Source organism: Lethenteron reissneri, chromosome 6, assembly GCF_015708825.2.
Source record: "Lethenteron reissneri isolate LAM-NWPU_2019-01 chromosome 6, ASM1570882v1, whole genome shotgun sequence".
NCBI lineage: Eukaryota > Metazoa > Chordata > Hyperoartia > Petromyzontiformes > Petromyzontidae > Lethenteron > Lethenteron reissneri.
The window spans coordinates 9,843,343-9,857,093 of NC_083784.1; the positions used below are offsets into that span (position 1 = coordinate 9,843,343).

The following is a 13,751-nucleotide window of genomic DNA, read 5'->3' on the forward strand; positions in this document are numbered from 1 at the left end:
TGCTGGATGAAGGACTTCAAATGCAGTTGTTAGGCTGCACTTCACTGAATCCTGGTGAGTGCGGGTTGGTGACGGAGGAGACGAGCCTGACTCCGACAGCGCTCGGCGGCGGTGTGAGCCACGGCCCAGATTGTGAGGGCATTGCACCAGCCACCGCACCGCTGCTCCGTCCCCTGTCTGTACGGCGAACCGTTACTGCTTGACGCAGATCGGCGTTCACTGTGCGAGGCTGCCAGAATGGTTTCCCCCCGTAAAACGGCTCGTGCGGAATATTTATCTGCAGTCCCCTGAACGGTTCATAATGTTCCGGCTTGTTTCTATGAAGTAGGTGCTTGCACCACGCGCTACTCTCGGGGGGATGTTTAAGCCTATTTTTGCGAGGAATACTCTTCACCGTTTATGTGCAAGAGCAGCCAAGTTAGAAATGGGGGGGTCAGCCAGGTTAAGTAAACGAAAAGCTGTGTAAAAAGATTGAAAGGGAAAGTGGCTCCGTAAAACAGTCGCTCAAGTGAGAGGTGGCTGAGTCAGCACTGCTTACTTCCCGGGTTCCAACCCAGGCCTGTGATGAAACTCAACTCAACGATTTGTTTTATGTTACCAGGTAATGCGCCACTGACCTATGCAGCTACTTTTCAGACGTGACCTGGTCATCACAAATGACAGCTCAACCAAGTGGCTTAGCACCTCTTAAATGCACGTCGATAATTATAAATGTGGAGGGAACAACCGGAGGACCTGGAGAAAAATCCACGCGACCACGGGGAGAACATGCAAAGTCCAAAATATACAGCTGTCAGGGTTGGGATCGACCTCCTCTGAATCAGACGAGGACGTTAACATCTCGTTAAACTGGGTTGCTCTAGTCGAGTGAGTTTGATGGCCTCAATCCAGTCACCAGTGACTGCACGCACGCAAAAGATAAAAGTCACCTTAAATTTGGTTCTGCGATTAATTTGTAAAAAATTCCAGCCCTGAGAATTAAAACATCGGCGTGACTGTCACGCGACGCACATTGCTCTCAGATGGCAGGGCGGCTGAGAAAGTTCTAACGCCCCTACCATGTGGACAAGAGGTCGCGAGGTCACTTGAAGACGCTCTACATCTTACCGATAGCTCAGTGTTCACGTGCAGTTGGATCGAGGGGACTGTGTGTGTGCTGTAGTGGTGTGATCTGGGGCTGTTCTTTCTGTTGTTCTGCTGTCTTGCCCAAGCTTGGGAATTGGTGTACTTAAACAGTTTCAGCTTATATACTTGATCTATTTAACGTATTTATTTTTAGTGATTAGCTTACCTTTCCTATGGTTTTAACTTTCAAAGCTGCCCCCCCTACTCGGAGGACGTCTGTGAAATAGAGCTTCGTAGCTCATCGGAATTCCTCCAGGATGAATAAAGATGGTGACTTCCGACCATCGGAGGTCGATATATATCCGTGTTGGCGGGCCGTTGTCTAACACGGCAGGTCGCGCCGCTCTCTGCGAGCGATCCAAATGGGCACTTGGTGGTGCGACGCCGACAGCGCGGTCGGCGTACGATTCGGGGGAAAACATTCCAGCGCCGAGAAACCCAAAACTAGCGCCGAATCTATAAAAAGACCCCAGTTATTTAAAACGAGAAACCCTATAAATATATAGAACTTGTGAAAGTAGACCAAGTGAGTTTTTCGGTATCGGCGTCCACGGTACTTTCCGGGACAGAGCCAGGTTTGGTCCAGCAGAGTGCCCTGTTTCTGGGGCCACGCCTGACCCCCAGAGGCTCGTGGGCCACGCGTGACCCGTGGAGCCTCACGGGCCACGCGTGACCCCCCGCGGAGGCTCGTGGGCCCACCCGCCAAACTGCGGCCCGTCAAGAGCGATGGCTTGCGGAACCATCGAGAAATATATGCGAGAGAGATGAGGAATAGATGAACCATCGACTAGCAATGAGAGGCCTGGTGGAGATGAGGTGTGCACGTACGCGTGGCGGCCACACAATGCGGGGATGTCGCACCGTACCACCGCATTCGCAGGCTGGGGGAGGGGTTTAACACGTCGACTTTCACGACCAATAGCATCCATAATAGAGGTTTTGGGGGAGTTAGATCGCGTAAATATATATTTAAATGTGTCGTTAAAACCCGCCACCACCCGACACAGCCAACTAGTAAGGGTTGTCACGTAAACAAAACGTGGCCAATTCGTCACTAGTACAGCACACCGGTGTGTTGGAGAGCCAAGCCACAACATTTACAATCTGAGTACGACGTTTCGCCTGTAATTACAACTAGCTTCATTAGGCGACAGCCAGATTTGTGGAGAAGTCCACCTGTTTTGTTCCTTATATAGAGGCGTAGATGTGTTGACCACACTTCTGCGCTCTTGCACAATGTGGGGGGGGGGGGGGGGGATTGCTGAGGCAACGTACATTATGCATGTGCATTATGCGAGCCCTTTGAACTTGTCATTCCTGTCTATTGTGTCTAAAGAACACTTACTTCTTTTGGCAAGATGACTTCTATAAACAAAAGGAAGGAGCAGCAATGGGTTCTCCTTTGTCTCCTGTGATAGCGAATTTGTACATGGAAGATTTTGAAACAAAAGCAATAGCTTCAAGCACACTAAAACCCTCTGCTTGGTTTAGATATGTGGATGACACATTGGTGGTCTGGCCACACGGCAAAGATACACTGAACGCAATTCTAAATCATCTCAACTCGCAAAACCCATCCATCCAGTTCACCATGGAAGGAGAAGCTTGAAGAACTCTACAATTTCTGGATATTCTGCTCAGACGAGGTAGAAATGATAAAATAACACAGTGTTTACCGACAGAAAACGCATATTGACGCCTATCTGAATGCAGAATCACACCATCACCCCGCACAGAAATTTGCTCTTATCAAGACGCTCATTCATTGAGCTAAGAAAGTGTCAGATGGTGAAAGTCTGAGAAGTGAAATTGAACATGTTAAAGAAGCTACATCATGGGGCCTCCTTTGCCAGTACCAAAATATGAGAATAGGTTTTCCCCTTTTTTCTGGCAACAAAACAGCTGTGTTAAGATGTTAAAACACCAAACTGAAACCTTTTACAAGGAATCATGTCTGCATTAACCACAATGCTTGTGGTCAAAATGCAAAAAAAATAACGTACTCTGAATATATATGCATTGTCTTTGAAACTGATTGGTCCACACCATTGCATTCTGACCACACGTATTGTGGTTAATGCAGACATGGTTCCTTGTGAAAGGTTTCAGTTTGGTGTTGGGAGTGGTCTCCACTGTGGCCATGGCAGCAGAGAAGAGCCAGTGCCGTTCCTCCATGGGGCCTTGAGTCGGCTTCTCGTTCTGAGCTCCACTGCTCCCCCTCGACACCTTGTGCCGTTGGGTGTCGCCAGGGCTCCGTTTCGGCCGATGGAGGAGGCGAGCTCACGTGGTTCCACAATGGACGTCTTGAATTCAGACGGGAGGGCGGTTGGTGGCGATGGTGGGGATTTGTTGGCGATATACTGAGCCGGTGGGGGGGGGGGGGGGGCAGGGACAGAGATTAGGATTTTGCCGAGATCAACTCCGCGTGGTGTTTCCCCAGGAGGATCTGTTCCAGCAGCCGGGCCTCACCGCCGAAATGGAGGAGATCCGAGATTGCCTCGACACCGACATCCCCGACACACTCCGTATCCTTTCCGCCGATCGCGCTTCGGTGTAAACACACGCGCACACGCGCACACACGCGCACGTACGCACACACGCGCACGCTCGCTCGCGTGGTCGTGCACACACGACCTGTCACAGGTACGGTCAGACAAACCGACGTAGCATTGGGGAGAGGGCCTCACCCAGCAGTGGATTGACCGAGGGCTGTAACTGGCGTGCACAAGAGGAGAAATCCATCCGCAGAATTGATCCGAGCTGGACGTGGAAGCGAGGGACGCGAGAGTCGATTCTCGAACCCGACCGCGCTCTGAATCGTCGTGACCACTCGTAGAATCGCCGCTCAGGGGTGACTGGTGGCGCCTCGACCCAGAGGGCTTTGGCTTCACGGCTCGTGCGGCGTTTGTGAACTGCTCGGCTTTAAGGTGGCCAGGAGATGGTGGCATAGCAATTATAGGCTGCTGAACGTGTCCGTGCAACAGACTTGTTGGGTGTTCTCCGCAAATGTCGCTCATTGGAAAAGTTTGTGGTTTTAACCTGGCAGGCCGCGCTATTTAATACTGCGGGTGTATCTACCTTGAAATACCACATTAGATGTTAAAGATCCCGTAATGTCACTCAAAAAATAGTAGTGCCATTATGAATAGTTTGCCCGCAAATGATTCACTTGGCATCACGCACGGCAACATCACCCGCTACTGTGAAACTACTGCACACTGTCTACAGAACACATCAGCGCCTTCCTTCGAGATTGCCTGAAGTGATTAGAATAGCGCAAATACACCAAGTGTACTAAGTATAATGGTTCGTATTATCTGCGTAGTTTGGTTTTTGTAGCACGATCAAAGCATTCACAAATGGAATTGGCCAAATATCGCAATGCAGGGCCCTGCTATAAAAACCTCTCGGGACTCGGCGAGGCCTCCCCGTGTACACGTGCAGTGGCTAGGCGATGTCAACTACCTCCTCGCCTGGTCTACAGGAGGATCGTGGGTTCGATCTCGACCCTGACGATGCCTGCTGTATATTTGGAGTTTGCGTGTCTCTCTCCTCGTGGTCGCGTGGATTTTTCTCCGGGTCTTCCGGTTTTTCCCTCCACATTTAGAAACAACATCACGTGCTTGGAGTATTTGGCTGCTATAGATTTGCACGTGGTGATAAGCCACTTGGTTGGACTATCATTTGTAGCCAGATTGCTCCTGAAAACGAGCTATACAGCTCAGTGAGCCTTACCTGGTAAAATAAAAATAGTTTATCGTTTTACATGCAGGGAGAAACCTCCTCTTGTACGTGCGTGGGTCGTGTAAGTGGGGAGTCCTCGCCGTGCACGTGCGTGGGTGGTGTGCACGGGGCGCTACCGGCGTGGTGCTGGGAGCGTGAGAGCCTTTGCGTGGCTGTTTCCTGAGCCCCGAGCAGCTGGGAGCAACCACTCGGTGGCCGAGTCGCTGCTCATGTTCCTGGAGGCGCTGGCCGAGCCCGTGGTGAGCTGCGAGCTCTACGCGCAGTGCCTCGCCAAGGCGAGCAGCGCCTCGCAGAGCAGCCAGGTGGGGTTACACCGCGGCGCGGCACACACGGCACCTCAGGACGCCGCACCATACACCGGCACACCACAGCACACTGCAGTACACCGCACCGCAGTGCACCGCACCGCAGTACACCGCATCGGACCGCAGTACACCGCTACACACGGCTCCACACCGTGCCGCACTGCACCGCACCGCACCACTGTCTGCCACACTGCAGCATAAACTCTCGCTGTCCGTCAGCTCATAATGCAGCAGCTGCCTGAAATTCCACTTTTTGTGCAAATTTCGACCCCCAAAACGACAAACTGCCAGCATCAAACAGCGCCATCAAAGTTCTTTGGTTCTTTTCGGTTAAGTCACGTCTAAAAGTCACGTCTTTTAGACGTGACTTAACCGAAAAGAACCAAAGAATAATTCCTGCAGTCACGAAAGCTCCTAAATTAAGATTGCCATCAAAGTTGTAATGAATACAAGTTTAATGAGTAACTTGTCTTGAGCAAGCTTGGGAAAAGGGACGATGGGAGGGAATTCCGAAGTAGAGCAGTGCGAGGAAATAAGCCCAGAGACATGTGGTGACCAGTAGTGTGGTGAGTGGGCGAGAGGGCGAGCGATCAGGCGAAAGGTCGAGAGGGTGAGCAGGCGAAAGGTCGAGAGGGTGAGTAAGTTGTTGTGACAGATGGTTGAACGCAGTGAGGCTGAGACGAAGTAGTCGGTGTTTGGCAGTCCGAGTCCTCAATATGGGCGGAGTGGAAGAATCGGCGAGTGAAGTTCCAGGGATGAGTAACCGTGGTAGTAGCAGCAAGAGAAGAGCGATCGCGAGGTGACTGATCGCTGGTGAGTGACCGAGTGCCACATCTGCACGATGGAGCCACGAGAATCCCGCATCATTTAGCGGGATGTGTAACCCCTCCTCCCCAGTCATTGTCGTCGTCGGTGCACGGCGCACTGTGCGGTCATTGTTGTGGACGTGGCATCGAGCGTTGTTCCTCCTCCCCCCCCCAACCCCCCCCTTCCTTCTCCTCCCCCCGCCCTGCCGCCTCGTCAACACCAGGTGATTCAGCAGCTGCCCCGCTGCCACCTGAACACGTTCCGCTATCTCATGGCGTTCCTCAGAGAGCTGCTCAAGCACTCGGAGGACAACGGGGTCGACCTAAAGTTGCTCGGTAAGACGTCTATTTGCGTTTTGTTTGTCATCCCATGGGGGGGGGGGGGGGCGGCAGGGTGTTGGCGTAAGCGGCGACGCTCGTTGCCTCGCAGCAAAGAAGGGGGCCTGGGTTGGATTCCCGACTGTGGCGCTTGTCCGTGTGGGGTGTAGCGGTGTTCCCCAGCCCGTTGTTCTGCGTTCCGGGTTTCCTCCGGATTCTTCGGTTTCGTCCTCAAAAAATAAATAAAAGCCCCGACAATGTAACCGGTCAGTTCACAATTCTCGTAAATCGCCTGATGATGCTGGATGTAGTCGCCAGTGAGAAACGTGGGTTTACTCTCCAACACACCCGTGGGGCTGCAGTAGTAACTCATTTGCAAGTTTTGTTTCCGTGACAAACCTTACTCATTAGCTGTGTCAGATGGTGGCGGGTTAACAACACATTTATACCAACGCGATCTCACCCCAAAAATGTTTAACCTTTATTATGAATGTAACCGGTGTTGGCCGAACATTCCAAATGCTCAGAAATCACCCGAAAATTACTCAACTGGGCTCAAAAAGAGCAGCAGCAGCAACAACATTGCCCCCTGCTAAGAAAACTCGGCTAGGCCCTCCTGGAAAAGTCACGATCATTCCCATGAACATCATCTCCTCATTATTATCATCATCGTCATCATCATCTTTACCACCATCATCCCCATGAACATCATCACCATGAACATCATCTCCCATCATCATCATCATCTTCGATCACGCTTGTAATGACGATCCACGACGAACAGAAACCCGAGTGCGAAGTTGAGTTGCATCTTCGCGACGCACTCGGGAGACAGCCGGCCACGCGGATCCAAGGGTTTCCCAAAACTTGGGAGAGACACAAACCGGAGAAAAAAGTGGAAGTTTTGGATATTCGGCTCCCCCGTCGGCTTAACATGCGGCTTAGTTCGACAACGTCCAACGCATGTTGGGAATCGCCCCATGCACCCCGTGCGCCCGTTCCTTCCAGCCGTTTTTAACGAACCGTCACACGCCCCTTCCTCGTTTGCCGCCCCCTTTGCCACCGCCCCCCCTCGTCTCCCCCAACCCCTCCCCCCCCTCCCAGCGACGGTGTTCGGGGGCCTGCTGCTCAGGCCGCCGGGCAAGCGGCGGGTGCTGAATTCCCAGGAGAAAGAGAAAGCCGCCGACTTCATCTTCAACTTCCTGGTGGAGGCAGCCTCGGCCGACTGAGTCCCGGCTGGCAGCAGCTCGTTCGGGGGGGTGTCTCTCCGTAAGAACATCGACGGGACCAGGGCTATCAACTCTTTTTTGCCCGGAGGCCTCGCCCCCCCCACCCCCCCCATCCCCCCCGCCCCCCTCGGTGGGGCCCACTGGCCCCGACGCAAAATTTCGCCCCTCTTCGTCTGGCGCCTGGGCCTCTGCGCCCCCATAGGCCCCTGGCGCAGTCGCAACCGCCTGCGTCGCCTGATAACTAACGCCGCTTAAGCTTCCGAGACGCGTGCACGTGCGCGCGAGGAGAGAGAGAGAGAGACGCCGGGACCCGTTGGGTCTCCCAACCCTCTGGTGTCGACGCGGCAAGCAATCCGCCGCCGCATTGTGAAGACATCCCGCTCGGGCTGTGCCTGCTGCAATGGGCAGGTGCGGTTGCTCGCTCGGTGAAGCTGGTCCCAAATCGACACCCGCTGACTTAACCGCTCGAGGTGACATTTTTTTTTTCAAACAATCGTTTAAATACAATCGAACGATCGCCGTTTTGATGTTGATGTCGAGCGGCGGGCGGCGCTCCGGACGACGGTGCGAGAGTTCGATTCCCGGTCGTGGCTAACATCGGTGGCGACATCCAAACCAGTCCTTCTAAACCCGTTCTGAGATCCGTTTATTAATCGTGTTAAGGCCATCCGTGTGGATTCCACACGCATATATATATACGTATAACATGTCACTGCACTGTTTGTAAATAATTCACATTTTTATTTTGCGTGTATTGTAATATCAATCTTATCAATAATCAAATCTGTTAAGTGATCAACGAGCGGGGTATCCATACGTGAGCCGCTATGAGGATGAAACTGGCGCACTGTCGTCCATCGCTGCATCACGGCCACTGCTGCCAGCCGCTCGCATCTCACCTCGGACAAGAGTGGGGGGGGGGGGGGGGAGCACCACGACGCAGTCCTTCGGGAGCTGCGGCGTCGGTTTTTTTCTTGTTGCTTGTGCACAAACGGCGGCGGGCACGCTTTTTCACAATCATCTCCGTGTTGTCTGTCGTTCGCTTGACGCTGCTCTGAGCCCCCTGTTGTGCGGTGCTTGCATTGGGTTTGAACACCTCCTGGCATTGTGTTTGTGTGTGTGTGTCTGTACACATCCTGGCATTGTGTTTGTGTGTGTCTGTACACCTCCTGGTGTGTGTGTGTACACCTTTTGGTGTGTGTGTGTGTGTCTGTCCACATCCTGGCGTTTGTGTGTCTGTACACTTCCTGGCGTGTGTGTACACCTCCTGGCGCGTGTGTGCACACGTGCTGATGTGTGTGTGGGTCTGTACACGCTACGCATAGTTCCACGTACACACACAACAGAGTTAAGTCGTACACGAGTTGGATTAGCAGTTCAAATAATACCATTATTTATTTTTTTGCGGCAGCTTTCGCACAAACAGAATGTCCCACAAAAAAGCGCGCTGCTGTACAATCCGAGATGACGTGAGATTACAAACGAGGAACGATGACTACTGAAAGAAATAAACACGATCGCTTAAAGGTGAAATAAATTATTTGGTGCTGTTGGTGCGTTGTAGCGGTGCGCAAGGACAACTTAACAAGAAACTCGACACACTCGTCAATAACGCCGTCTTAGAAGAAACACGCATATAATGGGCGACGTTTCAGGCAATGACCCTTCTTCATGGCACTACACGGGTATAAGAAATAAAAATACATGAGCGACGTTTCTTCATGGGACATACACGGGTGTATGTGCCATGAAGAAGGGTCATTGCCCGAAACGTCGCCCATTACATTATTCTTAAGACAGTGTTAAGTGATGAGTGCGTTGAATCATTCAAAGAGGCCAGGGAATAAGATTTGAGTTTTAAGATAAGATTTTAAGATACCAGTGACGTTAGCGGTGGAGATTCCACATTCCCATGGTGGGGGCCAGTCCAGCGGGCAGCCGCTACTCACGTCCCACAAACTAGTACTCAGTTTATTAACCGTGACGATGACGATGTTGAACTGGTCGAGAATAACGACAGTGGCAGCCAAGGGCGAGGGAACGCCCCCTTGAGAGCACCTCGGCCACGGAGATGGAGTGATAAGTTCAACTCGTGGATGGCCGCCGAGTGTATTTGTTGCTTCGTGGGACTGCGAGAGATGGTGACAACTCGGGGGAGGCCTCCATTCAACAGTAGATCGGTCATGGCCGATGATGATGGGACCCACTCCCAGGGCGATTTGAACTCGTTGACCTCCAAGTTTGCGGGTTGCGTGCTCGGGGCACAGCTGTGCGCATCCAAAGGTCAGAGTCGGAATGCGGAATGGACGTTGCCTTGTGCTTATTTTACCCCCAAAAATATGCCACTGGTCGGGGCTGTTTCATTTATTTTTTTTGCAAACGTAATCTTGACGCTAAATGTCACCCCAATTACAACCTGCAGCACCACTGCTCGACATGAGCGATGATTCACGCGTGACTCAACTTTCGCCAGCAGCTCGAAGCCGGCCAACCTCGCTGCCCGGGGGGGTCGAGGCGCTTGTGAGGGCCGATTGGAACGGTCCGCCAGAGGTGGACGCGGCAGGAGCGCTTCTGCCACAAAGGGTCAAATGTGCAGCTCGCTTAGTATTGTTGTTTTAGTAGCGATCGGTGCACTTTTATAGGTATGAGTCTAGCAATGTACGATTTTTTATAGTTTGAAAAAAAATAGTTTTTACTGAGAAATAGTCTAAAACAATCCATGATAATTTGGATAAATTATTGATTTAAAAAAAACCCAGAGTTCTGGAGAGAACCCAAACTCAGCCACACTCACCCCGCTCACTCCGCTCCCTCCGCTCACTCCACTCCACGTCGCTCCCAGTGCATTGCATGCGTCTCGTGGCGACGTTGAGCGACGACCTCCGTGTGGCTTGAGGAACAAGACAGAGTTCTTCTGGGCGAGGAGTCGAGCCTTAGGAAGACGACGATGACGCCGATGACAAAGGATGATGATGACGATGTTGCTGAGGATGGTTACTGGCCAAGTGGAGAAATAACGCAGCGTCATCGCGGCCGCTAATCCGCTGGTCGTGTTGCGACACCGACTTTGTCCGCGAGCCCTCGAATGCGCCGTCTGCTGCGCTCACACTCGGGACGAGACGTTGGGACCGAGCCCTGCAATGTGCAGTGACTGCGCGCACGTTCGTCACACGGGATGACGCATTCACTTGCGGATACCCCGGTCGTTTATCATCGGATTCTTCACTCCCAACAAGCGATTGAATCTCAGGAAAATGGTGGGGCCCCTCTTATTTCACAGAAGTGGGGAAAAAACATGTATTTAGCCTGTGGAGATTGATGTGCAGTTGCCACCTGTTCAGGTTTGAGCCGGCAAGTCCAGGAATCGGCATCATCTGTGTTGGGATGGCAGAAAGGTATTTGCACCAAGGTCTGGCATTGGGAATGCTGTGTTGTTGAACTTCATCGCAGTTGACGCAGTTTCGATGGACCCGGGCTGTCTGAGAACTGCGTCCGAGGACTTATTCTGTGTGGGAAAGGTCGCTGGGAGACGTGGATCCACAAAGTCTGTGGTGGTGGTAGTGGTGGTAAGAAAGAGGATCGACAGAGTCGTTCGCTGTGGTGGTGTTGGTACAGAGACACGCGGGCAGCGTGGATGGTGCCGTGGGGCAATGGTTTAGTGCACTTGATGTTCAATGTGGAGGTCGCCAGGCCGATCTCCGGGCGCGGCAGTTAAATTAACAAATTGTCGAGTTCCTTAAACCCACACGCCCCACTCCCCCACCGCCACTATCCACGCAGCGGTGTAAATGGGTGCTCCACGGTTCGTGGAGCGGCACGCCGCGTGTGGGATTTGGCTTTCTCGCACCTCTTTCCAAGGCCAGCGTGGAAGAGTAGGCCAAATACCCTGCCCGAGGACCTCCACAGCTGGCAGGCATTTGCAGGGCTGCGCCTTTCCCCACGAGGGCGAGAACCCCTGCGAGGTGGTGACGAGGAGGAGGTGACGAGGAGGGTGGCGGCCCCGTCGTGGCATTTATACTTTGACAAAACGTGCGGTGCGTCATCAGTCGGGCTGTGTGTGTGTGAGGCTGTGGGGCTGTGTGTGTGTGTGAGGCTCTGTGTGAGGCTGTGTGTGTGAGGCTGTGTGTGTGTGTGTGAGGCTCTGTGTGTGTGTGTGTGTGAGGCTCTGTGTGTGAGGCTGTGTGTGTGTGTGAGGCTGTGTGTGTGTGTGAGGCTGTGTGTGTGTGTGAGGCTGTGTGTGTGAGGGTGTGTGTGTGTGTGAGGCTGTGTGTGTGAGGCTGTGTGTGTGTGTGTGAGGCTGTGTGTGTGTGTGTGAGGCTGTGTGTGTGTGTGAGGCTGTGTGTGTGTGTGAGGCTGTGTGTGTGTGTGTGAGGCTGTGTGTGTGAGGTTGTGTGTGTGTGTGAGGCTGTGTGTGTGTGTGTGAAGCTGTGTGTGTGTGTGAGGCTGTGTGTGTGTGTGAGAGGCTGTGTGTGTGAGGCTGTGTGTGTGTGTGTGAGGCTGTGTGTGTGTGAGGCTGTGTGTGTGTGTGAGGCTGTGTGTGTGTGTGAGGCTGTGTGTGTGTGTGAGGCTGTGTGTGTGTGAGGCTGTCACAGTGACGCTGCTGGTGGTTTCTGCCACGGGCTGCTGTTGACGACGAGGAGTCGCAGGAGGAGACGTCAGGCCCCGTTGCCAGAGCAACCGGCGGCCACGATTGCGAAAGCAAATCTCATGCGCTCTCGTCTGTGCCGCACTTAAGAGACAATAATGCCCGTGGCATGTTTAAGCCTTCTTGCCAAATGACCGCGAATCTCTTGTCTGCTGTGTCTCTCTTGTCTGCTGTGTCTCTCTTGTCTGCTGTGTCTCTCTGTGTGCGTTGTCTCCCAAGGACCGGCTCATCTTGCCCTGTGTTGGTGTTTGCGTGCATCTCTGTGACCCCACAGAGTAACTCTCTCTCAATATAAAATTAGTAGACTGCTGCTTTAAAAAAAGAACACGCGTACAATAATACCCGAATATAAGTAAAGCTCAATGGACATGGAATCCTCTACTTGCGAACACTCGACTTACGAACTTTCAGAGATACGAACAAACCTGGTCCGTATGTCCAGTTGCCTGTTCGGACCGAGAGTTCGTAAGTTCAACCGCCGCGCAATAAATGGTGGTGGTGGCATCGACATCTGCAGAACATGAAGAACCGGTGGCATCTACAGAACATGAATAATAATATAATAATGCAATTTGTAACGCGCACAAATTTGCGGACGAAACGGCTGCAACTCAGAGGCGCGGAGCCAAGCTCAGAGTCACTCGAAAGTCGGGTTGTAGAGGTGCGATTTTAAGTGTCTCTTGAAGGAGAAGATGGAGGTGATGCTGCGAATGTGTAGTGAGTCCAATTGAGTCGCAGACGTTATCTTAGGAGCAACACTTTATTTACACAACGGTACGTAACACAACACAATCTACACTCGGGTCTCGAATGCCCATCTCACCACGCTACGGCAGAACTAGACACAGTTCGCTATCCCGGTCCGGACCAGGAGCTGGGTCCCGGACCACGTGGCTAGAGGCTTCTTCTCCCGGACGTGGATCTTCTTCACACCGGCACACGAAGAACCTCGACCTCCTCACGGGCGCTCGTTATATGCCCCCGGGCTGGGGCTGGCTCCGCCCTTCGCCCCGCCCACCTTGCAGGTCTCTCAAGCTCCTTCTCGAAGGTTCCCGAGAGCTCTTTTGGGCCACGTGACCACCCAGTGGCCCCTGTCCACCGGTGGCCCCCCTCCAATATCATCCGGTCACGTGTCAGCAGGTCAACCAGCGTATCGTGCCCCAAGGTAATCCTGGCTGGCTGACGCTCCCTCTCGCTCCCGGAGGCACCGCACACTGTTCGCGGTGCCTCCGCGCTGACCAGCGCTCACCCAAGCCCCGCTAGGGCTGGTACTACACCCCGTATCCCGGGCTGCCCATAATGACAACACATTACCCCCCGTGGCTTCGTAAGCCCCGGCACCATACAGTGACAAGCACAGTAACTACAAAAGTAAAAAGTGCATTGTGTGTGCGTCGATGTATGTGTGTGTGTAAGTTCATGTGCGTGTGTGAGTTGCTGTGTGTTTGTAAGTCGATGTGCGTGTGGGTCGATGTGTTTTGTAAGTTAATATGTGTGTAAGTCGATGTGTGTGTGTGTGTGTAAGTCGCTGTGCACGTGTGTGTAGGTTAATGTGTGTGTAAATCGATGTGTGTGTGTG

At 52.8% G+C, this 13,751-nt stretch overlaps 1 protein-coding gene across 2 annotated transcripts in view; it reads left to right on the forward strand.

The window, feature by feature from the left end:
- Positions 1-9,064, forward strand: part of LOC133354831 (inositol polyphosphate 5-phosphatase OCRL-like) — a 58,876-nt gene extending 49,812 nt beyond the window's left edge. For both annotated transcript variants that reach the window (XM_061571983.1, XM_061571990.1), the window contains 4 exons: positions 3,566-3,650; positions 5,044-5,171; positions 6,205-6,316; positions 7,403-9,064. In XM_061571983.1, coding sequence (XP_061427967.1) covers positions 3,566-3,650; positions 5,044-5,171; positions 6,205-6,316; positions 7,403-7,527 — 450 coding nt within the window. In that variant the 3' untranslated portion in view covers positions 7,528-9,064. The remainder of the gene's footprint in view (positions 1-3,565; positions 3,651-5,043; positions 5,172-6,204; positions 6,317-7,402) is intronic.
- Positions 9,065-13,751: the final 4,687 nt, after the last annotated feature.